Here is a 25948-nt window from a genome sequence, read left to right as displayed (position 1 = left end):
TGCATACCATGGCAAATCAAATTTTGGGGGGGCTTTTAAAGTGTTCTGAAGGTGTAGCATGCACAACATACTTCATGCATAATGCATTGCTCCAAGTCATCACTATTGGTGATGACTCCATTCTGGCATGTAAAATTTACGCAGTTGGATGGTTTTGCAAGAGACAACCAGGAATATCAGATTATGGTTTGTCTGTGCAGCAGTCTTTGAGTGCATGTGTTGCACCTGTAGCTGAGCTGAAGCACAGATCTAATACAGGATCCAAGGTGTCCATCTTTTGAATATAATATTTTTTGCTCATGGTATGAAAAATGCAAGTTAAGGGAGGGGGGGGGAGTGTTTTTAAGGGTGACCATAAATTCCAATTCATTTCAGTTAATTCTTTCCCTGACATTTCAAATAATTAATTTGTTGAGATGCATTTTAGCTAACAGATTTTAGCTGGCTATGTCTTGTCTGAAGAGACAATATGTCTCTAGTTAGGACAGGTAGAATCAGATATTCAAGCTGAGAGAAATCAGATATAGCAGGTTCTGTCTGGGTGTGAATATTATAATTCTCACCTTGGGTATTTCCCTCGTCAGTAGCGCTGAGGCAGTCGCAGAGCCTCAGGAGATTCCCAGTTATGTTTGCACTTTAGTTAGACTATTTCAGTGTCAAAGCTGCTGAGTGTTTGAGGTTATAGAAGGCGGACGACTGGAGGCTGGTTGTGTTAGAGTGATCCAGTTTTTTTCCTACCAATTTAAGTGGCTAATCCACTGTTTCAGATTAATTTAGATACCCCGCTTTCTTCATATGACAGTAGCATGCCAATGAATACAATCCCTGTAGAATTCAATTCTCTGTAGGTTTACCTGCCAATACAGTGTGGGCTTACCTGAATGTAGCTAAAGGGCACGCAAACTAGAAATAAGGTAGAATATTTGGAGTGAAGTTGGAATGTCCTGCATTCTATATAAGGTAAAAACTAATAATTTTTACATCACAGTCATATCATAGTATTATTATGTAATTGTTTAGAGAGAGTCCAGACAGAACAAATACCCTTATCGAATGACATAATCTAAAACTGTTTTACTTGTTCCTTTATAATCAATGTCAGAATAAGGACAAATCTCAAGTTCATTCCTAAGAAACATTAGAAGATGTGGAAAAAATATGGGCTTTAAATATGAATTATGAAGGTTGTAAGAATCCATTAAGAAATAATGACATTAAATGTTGTTTTCTTTAAAAAAAAAATAAAAAGAGGATTGATATGTACAAACAATCCCTACTGATGATGTGTTTACTTTTGATCTTTGGAGGGATTGTTTGGGGTTCATTTTATTCTTCTTTCTTCTTAAGCCAGTTCTCCTAATAAGGATGGCTGGCCTAGACAAAACTAGGTTGTAATTCACATATTTATGAAGAATACATACAGTCCAGTAGCACAGGCACAATGGATCAATACATATGTGCATTTTTTTTAGAAAGTAGTTCCAGCTTAAATGTAATTGTGTTAGGATTGTTGTGTTTGTGAAAGGGTTTGATAAAAATATTATATAATATTTAAATTAAAGTGTAGTTCCCTACTTTTTAGTGGAGCAGCAGCTATGTAACAAACATGTAATAATTGGACTAAGCTAATCTAAAATCATTGACATACAGTGTGTTCAAGCTAAGGTATCAGTGAATCTCTCTGACTCCAGATTTAATACTTCCATAGGCAAACAGTCAAATGAACATTTTCCAGTGTTGTTTTTTTGATCAGGCGTTTCGATTTCGTATGTGTTCTTCTTCTCTGCCACTGATGATAACAAGATCCTAAAATAACCGCCAAGGCCATGCCTCAAGTATGGCACATCTGGGTCTACATACATTGAATTGGGCTTAGCACACATTTCTGGCACTCGCAGGCTCAGTGAGCTGCTGTAACAGCCAGTGGTGAATACTGTCAGCACTAGCAGCTACACTCACAGAGCTCCTTTTCACTCACTGTGTATTTGAGAAAACACTGGCATGTGTCTCGTTGGTGTCACTTGCAGTAGTAGCATGAGGCACCTGCTATTGCGTACACAATCAGCCATGACAGAAGCAGTCGTCTTATAGATGACGGTGACCAGAAAGCTGTTGGCAAGTGGACTATTTGTTAGGGATCTGCCACCCCCTGCAGATGTTGTCATGGAAACACTCCGGCTCTTTTGGGGGTTTCTCTCTCTCTCTCTTTCATACAATGCAGCATTACGATGTTAATGCTATACACCACAGCTCAGGTTTCCATGTGACACCCACGCTTACATAATGCTGTAGTGGACGTGGGGAAGCCACCTACAGTAGCCTATACAATCACCATAGAAATGATGATGATTATAGTCAGTCATATCCATCTTTATGTAATATGTATGATGCTTGAATTAAAAGAGATCTACTTAAGAGGTTATATCTAGAGGAACATATATTGTATACAATCTAATAGGTTGGTCCTATAGACAGACTGGTTGTATAAAAAAAAAAGGAAAAAAATTGTGGTTTTGTGCTTGTTCTGTGTACAGTCATGCCTGGGATGAAATTACTTCCATCATGCTCTTCCTATACATGTCAGAGCTCAGTGGACTTATAAATGAAAGAGTTTCTGTTCATTTTCTCTCTTATGGTTAATGTCACATTAGAATCATGGCCAAGAAATTTCTTCCAATGACTACAGCTGATAAATCAGGTGCATAATTATATTGTAGAACAGATAAAAATGTAAAAAAGTTGTTTTGTACAAAATCCCATTCCTGTTTGTATAAGCCATTTGCAATGTGGTTGCTGGTTTTGATTGTTAATTGTATGATTAGATATTGGTCAGAGCTTGTGTGAAAAGCTCCTTAGGAACCTGTGCTATGAGCTCAGTCAGTGACTTTCAGAGTGTAGTTTGAAGTAAGGGGGACACACGGAGTAACTGTGTGGATGTCACTTAAAGAGGGAGTGGAGGAAATGTGTGGAACCACCCTTTGTGATATTGAAGAAATGGCCCATTGCAGGCCTTACTCATCGTTGCGATCTCTTTCAATGTGAGCCCCTTATTAAAATACATTCACTGCCGCAATCGAGGACAAAGCTTTCTGTTTTAGAAAGCAATATCCATGGAAACCATGTTGTGGGTTTGAAAAGTCTTCTCAGTGTTGTTATGTGATAAGAGACAAGTGTCAAAGCATAAAGTTAGAACGACTGCGAGGAAATGCAACGTCATACATCTAGAGTACTAAAAGAAGAGTGTGAACAAGGCTATGCCCACACACACACACACACACACACACAATATAAAATATTATGTGCAAAAGATTGAGGCCCCTGTATAGATGCTCATGTTATAATTCTGGACATTACTATACAGTGTGTTTTTGTATTGATTTTATTGATCTGTTGATTTATCGCCTGCTTTCTTTGGTCTTTGAAAGAGAGTTAACTGTAAAGATTTTTTTTCCCTGAGAAAGTAACTCTGCTCTTTTCATGACCTCCTTCCAGAGGCCTGTGAGAAACCTGCTGATGTTTTTAGCACATTGCAGGTTTCCCAGGATATCCCCAACCCTCTGGGAGGGTGATGATGTTTGAAAAAAAAAGCTATCAGCAGCACACTGATGTATTTGGAATGGTTTCTGTCTTCTATGCAAAGCTGACGTCACCCGGGAGCGTTGAGCCCTGCGCCGCAGTCGGTCCTGAGATGAATGCACAATATTTAAATCTAGCCTACCTGGTGCTCTCACTCCACCCTGTGGGCTCACCATGTCAGCACAAGCCTACACAGGAGGGGAGAATAACAAAACACAAATAAAACTAAACGAGGCATTCCTCTTGACTGTTGGTATAAAAGAAAAAAAGGCAATTGTTACTGTTACTAATATTGCAGGTTATCTTGAGTACTTTTCTATATATTTTTTTCAGAAATCAGTAAGACCAAATATATTACAGGAAAATCACAAGGTATCATTTTAAGTTATTTATACAAATCCATATTCATCATAATACTTTTAATAGTTTTGAACAGACAACTGAAATCCATATCAGCTCTATGAGAGACACTGTCAATGTCAGTGTAACAGTTTTGATATGATAAGTATCTCTTTTTTTACCTGAATCGATTCAGATTAATTCTTCTTCATATTCTATGAATGGTATGAGATTAGTGGATATATTTTTATTTTAACAATAGTAGTCTATACTTTTTTGTAAGATGTTATTTCACTGTGTGTGTGTGTGTTTGTGTGTGTGTGTGTTTCAGTGTGTGGGCATAGCCTTGTTCACACTCTTCTTTTAGTACTCTAGATGTATGACGTTGCTTTTCCTCGCAGTCGTTCTAACTTTATGCTTTGACACTTGTCTCTGATCACATAACACCGTGAAGGCTTTTCAAACCCACAACATGGTTTCCATGGATATTGCTTTCTAAAACAGAAAGCTCTGTCCTTGATTGCGGCAGTGAATGTATTTTAAATAAGGGGCTCTGGCATTGACTGTACATTGAAAGAGATTGCAAGAATGAGTAACAACCTGCAATAGGCCATTTCTTCAATATCACAAAAGGGTGGTTCCACACATTTCCTCCACTCCCTTTTTAAAGGACATCCACACAGTTTCTCTGTGTCCCCCTTACTTCCATCGCAATTCTGAAAGTCACTGACTGAGCTCATAGTACAGGTTCCTAAGGAGCTTTTCACGCAAGATCTTGATCTTGTGAAACTGTAACAACTTTTTATATCTATATTTATTCAATATACAATATAATTATGTACCTGATTTATCAGCTGCAGTATGTGTGTGTGTGTGTGTTTCAGGGATATAAATGCAGATCACATTTCTTTTTTGTTGTTGTTGTTGATGTTGTGAATGAATTTTGTGTTTGCTCATTTATAAAACGCTGTGAGTCGACAAACACTGGCAGCAACCTTGAGTGAGCGTGTTGATGAATGACACCAGCTTTCAGCTCAATCACCAAGGCAGATACATGAAGACATTTTGTAGCCTTCAGGCTGTCCGCTGATTTGAAACATTTCAGCACCTCGGACAGCTCCTCCGGCATGTCCCTACTGATCCAACAGGGGGCGCAGTAATCACACTGTAACATGTGGTGCTGAACCAGGCTGCTTGATGTGGCATCAGAAATACCTCCCAGCTACCACTGCTTTCAGATTGATGTTTGTGTGTGTGTTTTTTTAAAACTTTAATACTATTAGCAGTATTATTTGCATGCTACCTCTGGGGATAACGAGTGCTGTCTATTCAAGTCTCTTCACTGATTTCTCTTCTGATTCCAGCTGCGCACAGAGTACAAACTTTACGGTCAATCATTACAGATAGAGAGAGAGAGAGAGAGAGAGAGAGAGAGAGAGAGAGAGAGAGAGAGAGAGAGAGAGAGAGAGAGAGAGTCTTGTGCATATCAGTGATGCTGCCGGTGTAAAAACCATAGGACAACATGTCAATGTATAGTCACAGACCGACGCTTTGAACGTGACAAACATGCATGATCTGAAGTTGCATAAAAACACGCCTATTGGACCCGAGCACCGCTACGGTCACATTTCAACCGGGCAGCCCGTCTATTAACCTGCACACCACCGACCCCCCCATCCCCATCCCCTCCTCCTCCCCTCTCATCCTCCACGGCTCTCGTCTAATTGTATCGTGGCTCTGACTGAGTGGCGGCGGACCGACCAGCTCTGGTGTGAGGCTTTGGACTGATGTCTCTGCCTGTCAGGAATTTAAAGTGTCTCTCGCCGGTCATGTGCCAGTGTAAGGTCATCTGCAGCAACCGGACCCTCTCTCTCATGTTCGGGTGCAAGGTAGGTAAGCCCGGGGTGCAAACCCGACGGTTGCAGCAGCGACAGTTTATCTAAACGCACAATGTGGGATTTGTACCAAATGTACAACAAAAAATAATGAGCAGGCCTCTGTAAGAAAAAAAGAATGCGCGTTTTATGTTTGTGCCAGTTGTGATTGCATTGCCTCCATCTGGTGTTGGCTTTAGCTCATCTGAAGCGCGCTTTTCTCACTGCACGGCTACTATACAATTAGTACAGTGATCACACTCACCTACAGCTTCCTCTCCTGTTCATATGCTTTCAGGTGCCAGTTTATTCAAACGTATATTACCTTTACATCACCGCGTGGTCGTGTTTTTAATGCGATTAATGGTCGATTTACACATAGCGGGCTACAGCATCCTTTACAAGCACGGTTGTATTAGGTGATGGCTTTTCTTTACCATAAATGTTTCCTGATGTTTAATGAATGAAACATCCATCATTATCAAGCGTCTCCTCCTTATCTGTAGGGTGGGTCACTTCAGGGCTAATCATATGGTTCACATTTAGCAAAAGGAAACTGCATGGCCAAGCTTTTGACCTTGGGAAATGCATTTTATTGCTCAGAGCCACTTAAATATCAATCATCATCAGAGAAGCTGTACACTGCAAGAGAAGCTTTATCCCAGCTTGAAATCAGGTAACATGAACAGTGCACCTGCTGTTCCCTATAGCATATACTGATGAATCAGAGCCAAGCTCTCGGCTGCTTTATATCAGCAAAAAAATAAAGAAAAGAGGGAAAAAAAGGCTATTATGTTTAGCTGTGCATTTGCAGTATGGTTTTGGCTTTTGATTTAATGCTGAGTGGGTGATGCTGTCTTTTCCTGTCCAACATTTGTTCACTGACGGTCCATCACATCCCAGATCCCTCTCTCCTTCCCTCCCTCCCTCCCAGCTTCAGGTGATTCCAGTATTGAAGCCAGCTCAGAGTTCCCCTCCACATGGCACTCTAGTCTGTTGGCTTTCTGAAGCCAAATCTGACTACACTGGTCCAGGAATTGTCTCAACACTTGCCAAAATGATGTGTACATGTGTACAGAGCCCCGGATAATTTGTTTGTTGATTCTCTTCCTACATTTTGGTCAGTGTTGTCTGTGTTGTTGCAAGAATCTGATTCACTTCTTGTATCATTAGATATGAAACTGGTGGATATTCTTGTTGGTTTAGGTAATTGCTAATGATTAATCATGATTGTTTTTATATTTTGCCTGGTAGACGACACCAATATCTATATTTGAGGGGCTCTGCTGGTAAAATTAATGTGGGTGTTTGCTTTCTGACTTTGTGAAAGGGTGGTCCTGCTGTGCTCATACTAGCACAGATAATCCCATGTGTCCACTTGCCTCAGTCCCTCCTGGCTCATACCTTCCTCCACATCTCCATCGGAGACGCCACACCTTTCCTCGAGGAAAACATATTAAAATTCTACTCCCACATTTGCAAGTTGCCTTTACAGTCATCGTGACCAAGCAGTGAAATGTAACTCCACCGCAAACATTTATTCTGTAATAATGGCAGATTTCAAAATGGGATTAACTCCTCAATTAAACTGAATTGTGCTCGTCTTGTGGTGTGTAATACTGGTTATAAAGGATCTGTCTTATGCTAATGTGGTTCAGCTCGTCTCAAGCACACATTGCAAGCAGATATTTTGTTTTTCTTTAATGTTTTTATTTATCTAGTGTTGTTAAGTATATCCCTGCAATATGGACACATACGTCCTCTTTACACATACTGTATGTACTTCCTGCAGGTTCAGTAGCTCTTAAACAGCTTTGTCAAGTCTGTTAAGGTCTCATGGTGGGTTGTTATTGGTGGTATTTTATTTGCCCTGATCTTCTGGGATCCAGTATATCAATAATATAGCAGGTATATGCTTTTACTGATTCTCTATATCCTGTCTCAATTTTTCTGCACATTCTGAGCTTTCTTATATTTTCCAGGACTGTCAAATATTTGCTGAATATCTACATTATAATAGCTGACGGATACATGACTGGTCATTTTCCAAGGTGATCTTCCGAGGATATTTGTTTTCTTTGTTCTTAGGCAGAGAGCAGCACAGTCATCTTAAACTCAGGATCTTAATTGAAAGGGTCTTTATGTGGTTGGAAGCATCCAGGAGTGCTTTAATGTGCTCTTTTATGCTTAATGCTCATTGATGGCCTCACAACATTTAATCAAGACAGACTGCCTCGCTGAAGTGTGCCTTTAAGACACAATACAGTGCAGTACTTATATCGCAGGCCATTCGATGTAAACTAGCCAAAGGATAGAGTTTAAATGGAAACTGAGTATTAATGTAATTAATGATTTATGACTCAGGGATCAGCGTGCCTTCATCTCAATATCAAGATCGATGACCCCCTCACCCTGAGAATCAATTTTTAAATATCTTTACTGGAAAATGGACAGGAAAATGACCTGCTTTCACTCATTACCAGCCAACCAATCAAGTGATTATGTGTAATGAGTTGGAAAATATCAGTGGTTGATATCAAAGCAGAGGTGGGTTGCTGCACTGCAATGTGCAGCCTGTGTTCATGTGTGTGAAGCACTGGGTTTTACATTTCACATCCTTACTGTAACTGCTTTTATAGCTTTGCAAAACACACATTTCCTCATATGGATTTGCCCTTTATTATCCCGCTGTTTCTGTCATATTCTTTAAAAAAAGAGCAGCAACTCTGGCGGAAAGAAATGCAGCAACGACAACGTGTGGTGGCAGACATTTATTAATGCATTGTTCAGGTCTAAGATTGAATCTACCTTGCTTACCTGCTCTTCCCAGCTTATCTGCTATCAAGTACTGCAGCTGGTGTTGTGTGAGCAATATGTGCGGGTTGTAGGAGTAAGTAGTACACTCACAGTGTAAAAGCACTGTACAGAAATGGCCCTTATCTATCTGTAAAACCATGCAAACAACAGGAATAACAGCAACCAATGACAAGTAGCTGTTGCTCATAAAAGCAAACAGTGTCTTGCTGATGGGATGACGCTGCAGAACCTACACAAGAGACTCGATGGCTTATTTGACAGAACTCAAATACTCAAACTTGCCAACACAATCCTTTACATATGTCCAGAAACCACCAGAAATGAATCTCCATATTAATGCGAGATGGGTTGCCTGGTTACATGGTTTGCCATTAAAAACCTTGAGGTGAGCACATCAAAGCTGCAGAAATGGCTGTGGGCTACTTGAATAACCAATTGAGGCCTGTTTTATAGTTAAGAAGTGGACCGGCAGTTAACGTCAGATATTTTTTAAATGTATCTTGATTGTTAGACACTGAGCAGATAAGAACATTATCTATTGAGAAACCCACTCCACTAAGCATCTGGCACAGATATGCATCATCAAGCTTTCAAATCAAATTCAGCGTAAATGTAGTGCACAGACAGAATCAAAGTAACTCAACCTCCAGGACATGTTCATTCACAGAGTGCAAAACACATAAATACACTCTAAGACAGCATTTCTCCCCAAAAACCTAAATGAACCACTAAACCATGGCCAGTATCCATCATAAAAACATCTATTTTCCATCCTGAAATCATCCTCTCATGCTTGTACAGTAGGTTGTGGGTGTGAGTATGTATGTAGTCGCTACTGTATGTTGGATTTTAATGTGAGGAGTGAGTTATGTTATCTGTATTTAGATACATTTTTCACAAATGCTAGAGATAAACAGATCCCCCCTTTTATTACATGGATAGCAAATAAGAAACATGTAATAATAATAAACATTTTAAGATTGATTTAAGATGCTGTTTGCTGCTGTTTTTGCATCATAGGATGAAAGAATATACCCACTGTTCCCATTGCCACACATTTGTCTAGTGAAACCATTAACCAGTCTTACAGCGCTGTGTGTTAAAATGGCCTCCACTTGCATGTTTGTGTGTGTGGACTAAACAGAGGAATGGGGGAGGGTTAACACTACAATCCCCCGCTACAAGTGCAACATACATAAAAATGTATGTACTCAGCATAAAAATTGTGTGTGCATGCTTGCACTGACAGAGTGGAAGGGGGGGGGGGGGGTAGCTGTATAGTTAATATGACAATTATTAGTATAACTGTTTTAGGAAGTCCTGCTTGTTGTTTGCATTACATGATACAGTGAAAAAAAGAGCATTTCATAAAATATCCTCAAAAAAAGTGAAGGCCATGTTTTTTTGCAACTACAAATTTCATTATAAGACCGCAATTATACCTGGTTTGGTTAAATTTGGGGTCATTATGTCCATAGTGTTTTGAGTCAGTTTAAGTCAGGTTTAAGTTAAGGTATAACCAAACTTCATGTCCACATTTATCTGCAATTTTTGTTACATATATAAATATAAGCATGGAATACAACTGTGCAACCCTCAGCAGAAGCACTGCAGCGAAGCACCCACTGTGGCACCATTTAGTGTATCTATGACTCTAATCTGATTATTAAATTTGAGGATGATACATCTGTGTGGGTCTCATCAATGCCGATGATGAATCATCCCTCAGAAATGAGATTCAGAATCTCATTAATGCAAGGACATAAATTAACAAGTGAATATTTCAGACCGAAATGCAAGAATGACAGAACGTTGAAAAAAAAATGTTTTCTTTATGTATTTTTTATGATTTTTTCAGTTTCACCGTTGTAATACAGGCCTTCTAGTGGTGAAGAAAGTCCAAAAGCACTTAAGGGATTTTATATTTTTAGAGACAGTCTTACGTTTGGTTGGGACAGTAGCGTACTTCAAAACATCTAGAGCTGAAAGTGTTTTTTGATCAAAGTTTTAGTAAGATAATCAAGGATGTCTCCTTGGGACCCCCTGCAAAAGGCTATTGCATACCTTTTTCATACAAATGGGGGTATTCCTGCTGCTGTTTTTGGAGCTTGACTTACAATAATAAATGGACAAATACATTATCAATCATAAATGTGTAAAAACATTTCCACTGTTCCTTCCTGGTCTTGTGTCATTTGGCATGTACTTTTAAATTACACTCTTAGAAAAAAAGGTGTCCACTCAGTATAATAGCACACAAACGGCACTGAGAGGTGAACTTTAAGAAAAAAATTCCACTCCAAAAAAATCAAAATGTCTCCTTATTTACTGAGTGCAATGAAAATGTTGAGGTTCAGCTTGTATTGATGAGCAGATCTTTCTATGGTTGCGGTGCTGTTCAGGTACAAGCTATTTTGCTGTTCATTTTCGGCATTTCAAAGAGATTAGAGCGACTACACTCAACAGCAGACTTCAATTTGGGCGAAGAGGGTGAATCTAGAGCGTCTCCATGGGGGGGATAAGAAGCTCTTCTTTGTTGCAGCCCCACTTTTTGATTTTGGCTGAGTGGATTCTTACAGTATCCTGCCTTGTGCAGCTTTAAGCATTCTGCCCCATGGTGAATGTAAAGTCTGTTGTTGTTGTTGTTGTTGCAGCATACATAGCTACAGGATACTAATACTTGTCAAAGTGTTGTGCTGAAACACCTTGGAGAATAGTCTGAAGTTAGCATTGGCAGAAGATGAGTGAATTTCCTGTCCTCGGAGGCTTACATATACATGAAAAAAACAGTTGTAGTGGTAGGTGTTGGCTGGCAGCAGTAATCGTGATAATGCAAATGAGATGAAAGCTGTGTTGGGGTTTGGCACTTGAGGAGACACTTGAGAGTGAAAATCAACTGAGAAGGCAACAATGGCTGTATTGTGATGGATCGTAGTGGAAAAGAGAAAGTTCTGTTGACCATCGGAGACAAACATTGTTCTCGCATCAGTGCTCAGTATGGCTGGTTTAAAGGTGCCAGTGGGTGGATGTGAGGGTTTGCTCCACTAATATCCAGCAGGTGTTCTGGCCTAAATACAGATTGTATAGGGAGGTAAATTAATTTTTTTTTACAGCTCTACTGATGGATGATCTCAAGCTTAAGTCTAGGTCACATTTAAAAGCAGGTGAATGTAGGAGATACACATTTAAAATATGTCTTTATACAAAAGAGGTGAAAATATTTCTTCATTTAATGGATTCAAATTCTGTCTAATTCAAGTACATTTACCTGCCGAGATTTACTTTACTAATACAGTATGTATTGTGCTGCATACAACTATATTCCAGCATATACTTCATTCATATAGCATTGTAAAGCTGCATGCAGATTTAGCACCTAACATAAAATCCCTCTGAGTTCATCAGAGCAGCAAATGTTAAAATTAATCCAAATATAGGGGGAAAATGGATTAATCACTGTTAAAGAAAATGCAAATAGATGAACTTGCAAAAGCTTAAATTCTGTGAAGATGCTGTGGGGATTTGCCATCTTTAATTTACACCTGAGGAGCCTCTCGTGGTTCCTGCAAATGCATTTGCAGTCTAAGTTTCTTGGAAATTACATGCCTGAGAGGTAAGGTTAGCTTTCATTCCATTACCTAATGCACAGTAATTTAAAAGCTCAAGCTTGGTCCTTGAATTACAATCTGAGATGATGGCAGATAGTATTTGACATTTGCTCTACATTAAGTTAACTCATTTAACCATTAAAAGAACAGCTTATTCAGCCTCTCAGTGTTCAATTCTTATTACAGTACACAAGGGCCAACACATGCATCTGTAGACTTTGGAGACTCTCTATTCTATTCTATTGACCTTCATAACACAGTATTTCCTTTAAGATGTCCTGGATTCCTTCCACGATGATATATTGATACAATAAAGCCTCCTAAACCCAAAGGTATTGTGTTGCAGTGGTAATGTGGTGGGCTGCTTGTACAGTAAGAGGCAGATTTTAATTGTTGCAAGCTGTTAGAAACCCCCCGCTTGTGTGAAAGGAACCCCAGGAAAATACATTTTATTGACATAATGTCCAATTATGTTTATTAAAACAGAGTATATCATATCCTGTTTGTTTTGCCTGGACTGGTCAAGCTCTGTATTAATCTAATGGTGAACATGGGAGTGGGTGCTGTTTATTACAACATAAGGAAAGAACAAATAAAGGAAACTTTCCCTTATTTTGTTTCTTTTTAAGAATACTGATAGCTTATCTTCATATACCAACACAGATTGTAAAAGATCTGTTAGTGCCTCTGATTGATTTCATCTTTTCATCAGCTTAAAAAAACATATAATACATCTGGCATTACATTGACAAGAAAATCATCTTGAAAGACATTAATATTTTTAAGGTTTTGATTGGACCTAATTGAGATGGATTAAAAGTATATAATACAAGTAAGGCCTTTATTTGCACAACTTACAGTACAAAACAGTAATGGAGAGTAATTTACAGACAGAGAAGCATATCCAGTGTCTCTAACTAAATTAGGACTGCAACTAACGATTATTTTTATTATCGATTAATCTTCCAATTATGTTTTTGACTAATCGATGAATAGTTTTGGACTATAAAACATCAAAATTGTGAAAAAAACGTTCAACACAATTTCCTATATTCCACAGTAACGTCATTAAATGTCTTATTTGGTTCAAACAACAGTCCAAATTTATTATTATAGTTAAAAAAAACAGCTAAAAGAATCACCTCATGTGTTGGTTTTTAAGAATAATTTATTCACAATGAAGAGGCTGAGAAAAGCAGCAAACACTCTAATTTGAGAACCTGAAACCATTAAATTTTTGGCATTTTTGCTTTTAAAAAAGACCTAAATGATTAATCAATTATCCAAATATTTGACAATTAATCTTCTGACAAATCAACTCTAAACTAAATGTTATAGGCCTAAAACAATATTAAACAGTACCAAAACAGGCACAATAGATAAATGCAAGACCCTTCTACTCTTAGTATCACTGTCATGCATATATTTTAGACATTAGTGCACGACTAAGAATAAATTAGTGCTTTTGATTAATCCTTTCTAGAGATAAATGTTTTAATGAATTAAATGGCAATATATTAATATGAATTTTAATATGTCTTGTTCACTGCTGACCTGCAGTGTTGTCTTGTAACAAAGTTTTTTTGTTTTGTTTTGTTTGGTCTATTTCCACTGTTAGCATGTGTACTAGATTTAAATGTTTGTATCAATACTGCACTTTAACAATCAGACAGTATTTTATGATGAGTGAATTGGTTTGAAATTGTGCAGCGTATGTGAAATGTTGCAGGTATGGATCTGTGTAAAAAAATTATGGAAAAGGGAAAATACTAATTGCTGCTACACTCTTCAGAAAAGGTGTCAAGGTGTAATCATCTCGAGTGGAAGCTCCCCGTCTTTGTTCCCAGGACTCAGAGCTGCTCATTTTCACTCTAGCAATCAAGGACTGATTCACACCTGGAACAGCAGGTGAATACAATGATGAGTAATTAACTGGCTGGAAAACTGTAATGAACTTTGATGATACCCAGGAGTTAAGTGGTCCCTTACTCTCTCACTGGTTTTGGCACTGTGATAACTGTATGAAAAATGCTCCCTTTAATTTCACATGAATCCATTGTATTTACATTTGTCATAATTCAGCTTGTCATAGCAAAATAGGTATAAAATCAGCTTTTTAGTCAAAACTGAATTCATGAGATTCATCAGTATTTATTCACCTCCTTATAAATGAATGTTGGACTCATCCAGGAATCATACAATTTACTGGTCAGAGGAAATGCACCTAAACCCCTCTCCAGAAGGACACTTTGTAAGAGAGCTTAAGCATTGACGGTCACATCCCCCACCAGTGGGACAGAAGGCAACATGGCAGCATGAATGTTGTCATGCAGAAGAGGGGGAGGCAGTAGAGACCAAAGTGCTCAGGGCTACTTTGTGCTGTGATTCATGTAATTTAATTGTTCTGTTTGAGTTTTGTTTTAATGTTTTGTTATTTGATAAAACTTTTTAGAGTCTACTGATCTAGCCGGGACTGTGAATAGTTAAATAAGCAGCAGTTGTCCTGTTCTGTATTATACTGCATATGGGTAGTTGCTGGTAGACAGTTAGGTAATATTTTACAACTTATGTTTACATTAATGTAGCAGTGCCTGACTGCAGTGCTTAATAAAGAAAAAATCAATTGTTTCCTGCCTACCAACCTGTAATTATGGAATCATGCTATCAGCTATTCATTTCCTCTCTGGTCCACCATCATGCTGCTGTTTTCTGCTTTCCTTTATTGATGCGCTCACTTTTTTTTTTTTCCATTTTTACCCATCCCCCTCACTTTCTCCTCTATCTTCATCTCTATTTCACTCCTTCTCTTACTTGCTGTCTCAGTGTAATGTGATCCAGGAATGATGCTGGCAGCCCCAACTGTGGCACTGCAATCTCTGCTCTGCTCTGGTTGCTAGGCAGCCTGTCTGAGACAGGGCTCGGTGGTGATGCACCTCCCTCTCCGTCTGCCTCCAAAAAAAAGAGAGAGAGGGAGAGAGAGAGAGAGAGAAAGTGGCAGGGCTGGCCATCAGGCCATCAGCCAAAATTCAGATGATCCCTCCAAATTTCTCTGTTTTCAGAATGAGCTGCTTCACATCTGCAGTGCAGCAGAGCATATTGTGAGTGTGGGGGGGTATTAGGCGGGTACGGATTTGTAACAAAAACACAAGTGCTAACATACAGGACAGTGTGACGCTGCCCACCTTCTGATGTGTTTGTGATGGAAAATGCTGTGTGCAGATTTTGTGTCATCGCGCCTAGAATGAAACCCACCATGTGTGGCTAACGCAGTGGGCTGCTGGCAGGTTGCCCAGGTGTGGGATATCGGTAGGGGAGTAAGGTTACTAGGAAGAAGCTGCATGATCTGCTACAGTAGAGCCGCTATGAGTCATGGCTCTGGTTGCTCCATGTGGTTGTGGAGGATGACCGCCTTGCTCATCAATGTACAATGGCGACATTTTGAGGCCTCTGTTTCTCTGATGTCTTCACTTTGCACTCGTGGGCGTCACACATGTTATGAGATTTACAAGATGTGGATATAAATTGTCCACATTTGGCTTAAGATTCATCTGTGATGGAAATAATGGTCTGTGTCCTTGGAGACGAGAGTCTGTCATTTACACGATTATGTTTTAAGGACAGAAAAAAAGAAAAGTCGACAATAATCAGGTTGACAGTAGATTCTAATTGTGATATAAACATTATCAACCTCTGACATTGTTTTCCGCTGCTTTTTACACATGAGAAGTTAGGACTAACAGCCGTGTCTGTATCTGTGTTTGTGTCTGCAGAAGTACAGGTACCAGGATGAGGAGACGCCCCCCTTGGAGCACAGTCCAGCACATCTGGCTCCAGGGAAAAGTGCCGAGATGCTTCACATGAGTGACAAGAACCTTGCTGCCATGGAGGCTATACATGGCTACACACCACACACACATATCTCTCCTGTCAAGGTAAGGCACAGGCTCACACACACACACACACACACACACACACATTTATGTACACTGTTGATCAATACCTAACACTATTACAACAGCACGATACACTCAGCTGTCAGCTCTGTTACTGTGCTAGAATAAAAACACACTCTATCTTCTTGAAAGGCGAACATACGGTAACACACTGCAGTGTGCATCACACACACACTCCTCAACCAGTAGGTCACAATTATATCTTTATCACAGCATAATCTGTGTGACATCAGTGACATCATTTTTGACCTCATATTCACTGTTACCACTGTGAGCCACTCAGTATAATTACTGCCCTCTGTGTTTTTAAGTCCATAGTCCACATATTTTCTTCCAATCAAAACATATCTAAAAGTATACTAACTGAGTATTCAAAATGAGTCATTACAATAACATCCCTAATTACTTACAATGCATTAATCACAAGACAGATTGATAGTAATGTTTTATTCATTCTAATTTGCTTCATTCAGAGACATAACTCTAAGATTGTTAAATTTATAGTAAGAGTTTAATTTAGCCCATACACTGTTGCAATATTACAACACATTATGTTATAACTTAAATGGAGTGTTGTTTTGAAATGAACCAATTCTTAAATATAAACACTTTAATGGGAATGTAATATATTTATGAGGTCATTTGATATCAGAGCTAAGCAGCCTGAAAATCAAAGTGCAAGTGGACACAAGGTGCCTTCAGGGTTTAGTAATCTGATAACCTGAACCACATCAGGATGTGGTCGGAGATCCATTTATTGTAATTGATTACAAAGTGTGACAGCAGTAATGGATCTAATATATATATATATATATATATATATATATATATTAATGTATGTATGTATGTATTTTTTAATGGAAAAACTATAACAACAAATAGCATAATTGGCACATGCAGTCGCAGAGACAGAACCACGTACATTTATGAGGAAAAGTCTGTGATTCCTCCTCTAATCCAATGAGACCGATCATTTTCCATGAAGTGACATAAAGCTTTAACACTGGACACATGCGCTTACGTTTTAAAGGGGAAAAAGTAATCCAGAACTATGGGTGCAAATACAAGGTACAATTATAGCAGCTCCTAGTACAGACACTGAACTTCTACTCAGACAGATATCTTACAAATGCTAAATCTAATCGAGAGAAACAAACCCCTATGAGACATCGACACAGGCAACACCGGAGCTGAGGGTCACGCGGTGAACGCATACGGCTGACATCAGTAGGAACATGAGCGCAGTCACTTTGCCTGGAGTGCATTAATGAATACATACTGCAGCTACAAACGCAAGCAGGTGTAAGCTATATTGCCCACTTAATAATGATCCATCTCATATGCCTACTCATGTTGTTTAACTGCCTCACTGGCTTTTAAGACTTAAGAGTTCCTGTATTTATTTGCTTTGAGGGGGGGAAGTGTTTCACTATTTCCCACATGGGAGTACCATGAAGTCCCCGGGGAGCAGATATGTCCATTAAAATGCTCCTTTTTTTAATGAGCAGAGAGAGACGAGGCTGAGTTATTGTGCTTTACCGCTGCTATTTAAAACATACAGAGCCTGTTCAGCGTGAGCTGCGGCAGCCGTAGAGAGTTCTCCTTGAGGGTGCTTGAGAGGGGGCTCGGTTTAGGAACACTGTCAAACTGGTGAAGAGTAGTGACATTAGAGAGTCAGCTCCAGGTATCGTGGCTACTAGGAACAATTCGTTTAATGACACAGTGCGCACACAACTTACTCTCAAAGAGACAGATTTTTAAATGAGCATCACATCAGCATATCACATTAATACAGGTTAATGAAACTGCACTGTATGACAGCAATCAGCCGCAACCTGTTTTACGTAATACTGTGCCATTTGAAACCTACAGTTAAAGTACAGGTTACTTACTGCTGTAGCATCACTTTTCAGTGAGTTTTATATAAAAAGAAATGTATGTCATGAATCCAAACCACTCTCTCATTTCACTTGATTTACATTAAACTGTTTTTATATTTCTTAAATGTTGCTTTTGTCTTACGTTTTACACTGAACACCAGTATAAGCAGCTGACTACTGGGTTGTCAGTAAACGGAGACAGTTCAGTTCAGTATAAACAATAAGTAATGAATAATACTGAGAGAAACCAGCACCGGCCATAATTTGGTTGTGGTTGTTTCGTCAGTGTCTGCTGTTGGAGGTTCACAACAGAAGGGTGGAACATGTGAGTCCTGTGTGACCTGCTCTAATGTTTACTGCTTATGTTAGACCAGTTGGTCTTGTATTTAATATAAATACTCATTCAACACATTGTCATCATGACAGAAACTAGTACTGTTTAACAATTCAAGAACATATTGTTTACTTTTATGAAGGGTGGACAGTATGCTGTCCCTTACTGGTCTTTCTCCTTGGTTGGATTAATTCTCATTGTCCCAGTGGAGTTTGTCATCCAGCACCATGCCAAGGGATCAGTAATTATTCAGGGTGATGATGGGTGCACCATTTATTATGGTGACAGGGACGGAGACTTGCTCCTTTCCCTAAAATTCACCATTATGAGGTCATTTAAGTCTGTTTAAGAGAAGATTTTGAATGTGGTGTCAGCCCACTGGTGCTTCAGATCCATTACATGACTCATTCAGTCATTTCCCAGAAGCTTGTGGTCTTGGAATTGTTTTTTTCCATCAATGTATCAGTGTGTCCACATACAGGAGATGAAGTATTTTTTCATGCCAAGTAAGAACTACATTGTAAGTAAGAAGTTAGTATCCATAAAAGGTCTCAAGATAGATTTCAGGATATGATAAGGCTGGAGATATTCTATATTTTTCTTATTGACAAATCACATGAAAAAACCAAAATCAACAATGAATGTTTGCTACCAACAAATATTGTGTAAGTAGCCAAAATCTGAATTCGTCTGTGCTAGTTTTGTGTCCAAAAACTATTAAAAACTCATCCATGAGCCACATTACTGCACCAAAGTCAATACTGAGTCAATCCCACATAAACTGTACTGCTACCGTAAATACTCACTACAGCACGAAATGTGTATTAATCCTCAGCTAAAAATGGTCCCAAACAAATGCACTATTCACTGCTGTTTGAGTAACGTTTGCTAAGAGCAACAGTGCCCAGCTGTTTTGGGAAATTACTGAGCCTTTTAAAAAAAAAAATCTAACTATGTATTTGTTACCTGTTTCAAAACATTTGCACCTTCAGTAGGAAATAGCCCAATCCTTTAATAGTCACAACTGCTAACCATAGCCAGTTCTCTCTCAAGGTACATAGTCATAAATTGTATACTTTTGACATTTAGTCCTGTCCGTGATGCCCAAATTTAGCCTATGTTAGGGCTTTTCACAGCTGGGAAATTAGCGGATACTGGTTACTGGTTTACATAGGATATGATATTTACATCGACAAGTCAAGCTCCTGCATACCTGACCTGCAGTGTTGGTGACACAAGCATAGAAAAAAAAGCAATATAACTGTAGACTGTTTGCACTTTAACATCATTTGTTAATAGGAATTTTGTTAAAAATGTTTTTGTAAGAGGCAAACACTTCAGTGACGGACTTCATCAGGCATCAAAAGTTGAATATTTCTTAATATGCATGGATATCCCCCACATGCTACACAGCCGAATCGCTTTACTGGCTGTACTTACATGTCTTAATCATTGTTATCATGATTCATGGATCATTTCACTGAGATCAGGGGACAAAGTGCATTTTGCTGGACGGCTGCTTTTATACAAGCGGTCTATGATAAAGGAAGGGGCAGAAACATCACTGAGAGGCGGCCGAACTGAAGAAGTTGTAATGCAACTTTATGACTACTCATCAGTCAACGGTGTTTGTTTAACATGACTTTATGCCCTGAATTAGCTCAGTGTTATTCATGTGTTTTTCTATCATGCTTCTCTAGGGCCTAGGAGCTTTCGCTAGTCTTGATATTGTTTTACCCACCTATCAGCAAAAATAAGTTTAAGACTTATATATGACCACATTTAGTACTGAAAACACACAGATAAAGAAGATTATTTACTGTTTAAATGCTTACGGCCATTTAATATGCACTGTTCCTTCCTTGATGTGGATTTCCTGACACCGTGTGCCTGAAAATAAATCAGTCTATTGCTCAGCTATTATGATATTTAGTCAAACAACTCATTGCACGCATATTTACAGCACTCGCTCCAATAATATCCGCATTTTATTTGGATGAATCTTGAGTGTTTCGTTTTTGTACAAAGTGAGAGTCTGAAACATTTGGAGAACAGAATCCTCTATATCTTAATCTTCAATAGATGATTTGTTTGACATGCTCTGTAACTAGCCTGAGTGCATTCATTTACAAACGTTTTACTATGACACACAGAAACAGCAAATGCAAAATCAGCTTGAACATGTTACAGATCAAAGATCTACAGTGTAAGACTCTAGTTTGGTTGCTCCCTCACCACCTCGTTGCCTTTATACAACAAAGGCGCTTCTGTTTGGAGGAATGTGTGGTTTAAAAAGTAGGCTGCAAAAACATTTTCTTCACATCGTCCCTCCAGACATATGTAATACTTCTGTGCAAAAACACACCTAAAATCATGAAGCGGTTCTGCATCACAAGAGCGTCCCCTTCCCTCCTCACTGAGACTTTGAATATTTGCAAAAAAATGGTGTTCAGAATGTTAACAGATAAACACTGAATCAAAACTTAAGAGTGAAATACAAAACTGTCTTATGAACGGCAACATGCCGTATATGAAGTGGTGGTGGTACAGTAAGTGAAATTAAAATTACAGGAATAATAATATCCACAGTATTATAAAATTCAGCCTGGAGGATATATTTTCCTACCACATGGAAGGCGAGCATGTTGATGTTGTTCACGATGTTTTGGGAACCAGGATTGGCCCTATTTCTATTTCTGGAATACTGCCATTATTTATGAAGTCGTGTGTTCCTCTTCACGGAGAGCTGAATGCACTACCAAGTATCAAGGTCTGGGCTCACTATGCTCAAAAGTGAGTTGTTTGCAAGATTATATGTTAGTGGAGGGCGTCCATGATGGTTTTAATATCAGTCTCAGGCAGATGGACGACTGAGGACCAAACACTGTTGGGAGCCATTTTGTTTTTTAGCCACTCAGACGCACGTCAATGAGCATGATCATGTGTATTCTGATATGTCTAAAGGGATGAAGTATAACAGATTATCCATCCTCTGGGTAATTTATGATGATGATGATGATGATGATGATGATGATGATGTGGTGGTAGCTGGCTTATCTGCACTTTGTGTTACTCCTCCGCTACTATTCCCTCCTCACACAGTGTCATGGTGACCTCATGCAGGGGGGGCTCAGTCTTGACATGTTTTTGTTTTGTGACCCTGTTCGTTACTGTGTGTTATGGTGAGTATGTTCTAATGGAAACTCTGGTCTGCGTCAATTATCGTTTCACACCTCTTATTATTAGTTGTATGCCTCTCCTTCACCTCTCCACACTACACAATCACCCTCCCCCCACCCCTCTCCCTGTTTGTGACTGGTTTAAAACCTGAAGTATTTCTCTATGACATTAAATAATAATGACTAAAGAAGCAATAATCAAAGATAAGGTAATGAAACACCTTTAAAACTCAGTTAATCTGCTTCATCAGGACAGTTTGGGTGCAGTTTGATCAGATGTGATCGACAGCGGCGACATACATGACAGCACTTTTTCCCGACAGCACCCCGTCTACTTCAAACCAGTAAGAAGAGCAAAGAGAAAAATATAAATAAAGAAGTCTCTCATGAAAAATAACCAGAACTGTTTCGACTTCTGTTACAAACACATTCAATCTTATGTTCATATAAGATAACATACACACTCTGATGATTAAATAATTCAGTAATGCTCTATTTTCTGCTGCTGTTAGCATCTACTGCTGATGTGCCGCTGAGCAAATGTCTCCCCGTCCAAAGTGTCTCCAGAGGAGCCATTAACAGCAGGCCATGTCTATATTAGGAGAGAGAGGTGCACAGATAGTGTCTGTAAATACCAGTATCAGCACTAATCCACCTCCCAGGTACTCTTACTTGGATCAGCAACTACAGCTGTCCCAACATTCATACTTTAATGATGTGCTTTGCTGCAATACTGAACTTTTCCAGTGGGAGGAAAAGCGTCTCCTGACATGTGAAAATGCTGCACTGCTGCTGTTTGTAGAATTCATAGGCACACGGTGTATTGTTTTTTTTTTTTAAATTTGGAGTTTATTTCTGTCTGCAATCAATAACAGAAAAAATTAGAGATAACCACGGCTGAAAACAACACAATAAGACAACTTAAAAGATTCCTGCAGTCTGAAAAAGGTGTAGGCTGAAGCTGCAGCTTTAATGCCTTCTAACAACACGTCATATTTGACCTCGAAAGTAACATCAGTCATCAAACAATAAAGACAAAACAAAACAAAACAATAAAAAAAAACACAATTACATATCCTGTACCCTGTCCTTCTATGCCAGTGTTTGTTTCTGATCATCCCTTTTCATATTTGTTCAGTTATTTTTAAACAATTTTTTAGCTCACTGAGTATTCAAATGTCTTCAGTTCCTTACTACAGCTCTTCCATAAATTCACTCCTTTGACTGAATACAATGATACTTGACATTCATTGTTTTTTGAACATGCAAATCATATTGACTTTCTCTCTTGTTAAACAACTTTTGGACACTCTCAGGTAATAATTGGCTTTTTGCTCTATATATTATTTGAATCGTTTTGAAGTCGACCTTTAAATCGACCTTTAGATCTTTACATTTTAGAGCCTTTAATTCAATCATCTGCAAATAATATAAGTTTTAATATTTTGGAAACCTCATATATATCATTTATGTACAGAATAAACAATATTGTTATTGTTTAGAGTAGCAGCTTTAGCTGTGCAGGGTCAAATCCATTCTGTTTTAACAGACATAATGACCACACTGTTATTTATTGATTAACTGATTCTGAATAAGCTGCTTTTCATTAACATATCAATAAGATAACAATGACTAGGGGCAAAAAGCTTTATCCTCCAGCATATTGGATTAGATTAGATTCAACTTTACTGTCAATGCACAAAGTACAAACACTGAGACAATGAAATGCAGTTACGAACATTATGTACGGAATACTGGGTGGTATAAATATGTAAACGCAGGGAAGCAAAGGATATAACTAAAACATGTAAAAGTATATCAATAAATCATAAATATTATGAGTTAGGATGGATATGTACAATATAATATATGTAGATTTATACATGTTAGAGGGGGACATATATATGTTATGTATTTTAATTTTCTAAATTTGTGGTTTATTATGTGTATAATGTCATCAATTAATAAATACAAGCAAGTGACTCATTTGTGTAAGATTCTATAACAGTTTAATAGTCCAAATGTCTTTAAATTCATGTATGAAATCTAACAGAATGACATGTAAATATAGTCAGTGTACAGATGTTATACAACTCTGTGCTATATGCTGTTTATGTGGAACACTACTGTTGATTTTCTACATGTCATGTATGTTATTATATTATGATAAAATTACAGTACAGGCAGTTAAGCTATCAGATTCAAAGCTTGTAGAATCAGCTTATTACAGATATTTTAAAATTTAGTATCAATATTCATAGTAGCTGATCTTGGTCCTGCATCAGTTCTGGTGACCTGGTTTTGGTGGATCATTGCTGTGAACCCAGATGTGAATGTGACTGAGTGTCATAGATGAACCTGTCATCTTCCCCTCTGATCAATAAAAGAAACTGAAGCTGTACCCGCTGTTCTTCCCTTGTGCCCATCCGCATGCCCCGCACAATTACCCTCTCCCTTCTGTTGTTTTGCAGCCAGTGTTGATGTCTACAGGACACACTCCAATGTACACCTCCGCTGTTTCCACACTGGTAAGAGCACAGCGACCCGTGCCGCTCTATCACCCTTAAAGTTACCGCTATCATCATCAGTCATCACCATCAGACTTGTGTCCTCATTTCCAGTCTTTTGCTTGGTTTGGTGTCACTCGAAGTTCGGCTGTCTGATCGCGACGGGCCGGCTGCCCGATTCAACGCCATTTTATCTGTACTGCCAAAGAGTATGAGGTCATCTGTTTTCTGATTATATCAATGTGTTCATAGTCATTGTCATTCAAACCTTTTTTTGGCTGACAGATTTGTTCATCTTGTACTCTGTGACTATTTTTGGGGCCTGAAGTCACATGACTGAAACTGAAAAGCTTTGAAATATTGTGCTTCCATTAAACTATAATGTTGAAATAATGTGTTATATTCATATTTCTATGAATGCATATCAGAAAAATATGCATTGTGGATCAGTCCACTGTTTACATGTAAAGAAGCGCAAATGGTTTTGTTTTGTTTGTATTTCTTGTGAATCAGTTTCTCAGGTTGGATTGTGTGCGCACAAACACACACACACACACACACACACACACAGAAAAACTCTCCTGAAACATGCAGATCAGTGGTAAAGTACCTATGAGTCTATGAGACAAGATGAAACTAATCCCAACACGCTTCGCTACGTGAGCTTCGCTATGGCTTGAATGTGATATGTTGAAGGTGTCGTGTGTCATGAGGGTTTGATGGACAGTCAGATATACTGTATGTCATCTCTTTGCAGGGCAGACAGAAACCTGTAGGTGTCAGTGTTAGACTGTGCAGAGTGACTCTCATAACCTTGAAAAGATGGCTGTGCTGCTTTCTTAATAAAACATTTTTATGATCAGACAGGTTGCATTAGCCTCTTGAATTGCCCTCATGATCTCGTCTGTCTTGCAAAGGCAAAGAAAAAAAAAATGTAATGGCGGAGGAATTCATACTAAAGTGCAATTAGCCAATCCCTCCAAACAAGCAGATTATTATCCAAACATCTATAAGTTTGAATGAAAAAAGCCAGTTAGAATTATTATTTTTTAATCAGAATAGAATTGATTTAAAAGGAAAAGACAAATTTATTGAAAAGAAACAAGTTGTTGAACAAGTAGATACATCATTTCTTTGTCTGCTCGTGTGCTTATAATTAAACTGTTTTAACATATGGGACATTCTGCACCCTTCTGCATAACATCATCACTCAGAAAAAATGTGTTTGTATACACTCCCTCACACATATAGAGTAGTTCTCTCAGTCTGCGTATGCGTACGTTAAATTTCCCACACTGGTTTGGTAAAGTGTGTACTGTCTCAAAGATGCATTGCAGTAAAGTCTATGGTGCTGGTGTCTTTGCAGCCGGTGTAGTACTCGTGTGGTTGTCATTGATGTGTGGGTGGTGTCGTCAGTCTGTCTCTTTATTGCTTTAATGGTGTGGGGTTTGCCAGTACCACTCCAGGCCCCATTGATTTATGGGTAGGATTGTCTCTGGAAGCACTGCAATGGTTTGGCAAAGTAAGAGGAAGATCTTTGGGTTATGTACATGATTTAGTGAAGAGGTGCTTTAGCTTCAAATGACTTTTTTTTTTTTAAACTTAGAGCATAATGTAATTAGAATTTTTTTTTTTTTTTTTGGCCTCACACTGCTCAGAACTTTTGATATTGATCTGTGCTCATATTAATGAATCTTCCCGTCTCTTCTACTCTATATTATAACTGTGCTGTAGTATTATGAGTCTACATAATATGTTGTGACAGGATGTGCTGTGTCGTTACAGATCCAAATAACTGATTTTATATACCACACTGTATATGATTCATAACATATAGTGATTTCTATACAAGGAGGAAAATCCATAATTTATTCCCTTATC

General features: G+C 38.5%; 2 protein-coding genes across 7 annotated transcripts in view; one reads left to right on the top strand and one right to left on the bottom strand.

The window, feature by feature from the left end:
* Window positions 1–25948, top strand: part of LOC122996101 (disks large homolog 4-like) — a 69067-nt gene that overhangs the window by 16427 nt on the left and 26692 nt on the right. The window contains exons 1-3 of one of the 3 annotated variants that reach the window (XM_044371647.1): window positions 5587–5804; window positions 15985–16146; window positions 24032–24088. In XM_044371647.1, the coding sequence (XP_044227582.1) occupies window positions 5703–5804; window positions 15985–16146; window positions 24032–24088 (321 nt within the window). In that variant the 5' untranslated portion in view covers window positions 5587–5702. Of the gene's footprint in view, window positions 1–5586; window positions 5805–15984; window positions 16147–24031; window positions 24089–25948 lie in introns of those variants that run through there. The other 2 variants (XM_044371649.1, XM_044371648.1) reach the window with 2 other exon arrangements.
* Window positions 1–25948, bottom strand: part of zbtb20 (zinc finger and BTB domain containing 20) — a 101996-nt gene that overhangs the window by 57502 nt on the left and 18546 nt on the right. The window contains exon 4 of one of the 4 annotated variants that reach the window (XM_044371651.1): window positions 3719–3764. The exons of the other annotated variants lie outside the window; for them this stretch is intronic. The gene's annotated coding sequence lies outside the window, so the exon portion shown is untranslated. The remainder of the gene's footprint in view (window positions 1–3718; window positions 3765–25948) is intronic. 4 annotated transcript variants of the gene reach the window in all.

This window comes from Thunnus albacares, chromosome 13, assembly GCF_914725855.1.
Source record: "Thunnus albacares chromosome 13, fThuAlb1.1, whole genome shotgun sequence".
In the NCBI taxonomy this organism is placed as follows: Eukaryota; Metazoa; Chordata; class Actinopteri; order Scombriformes; family Scombridae; genus Thunnus; species Thunnus albacares.
The sequence above is the reverse complement of the archived record's forward strand: the minus strand, read 5'-3'. Positions and strand labels throughout refer to the sequence as shown.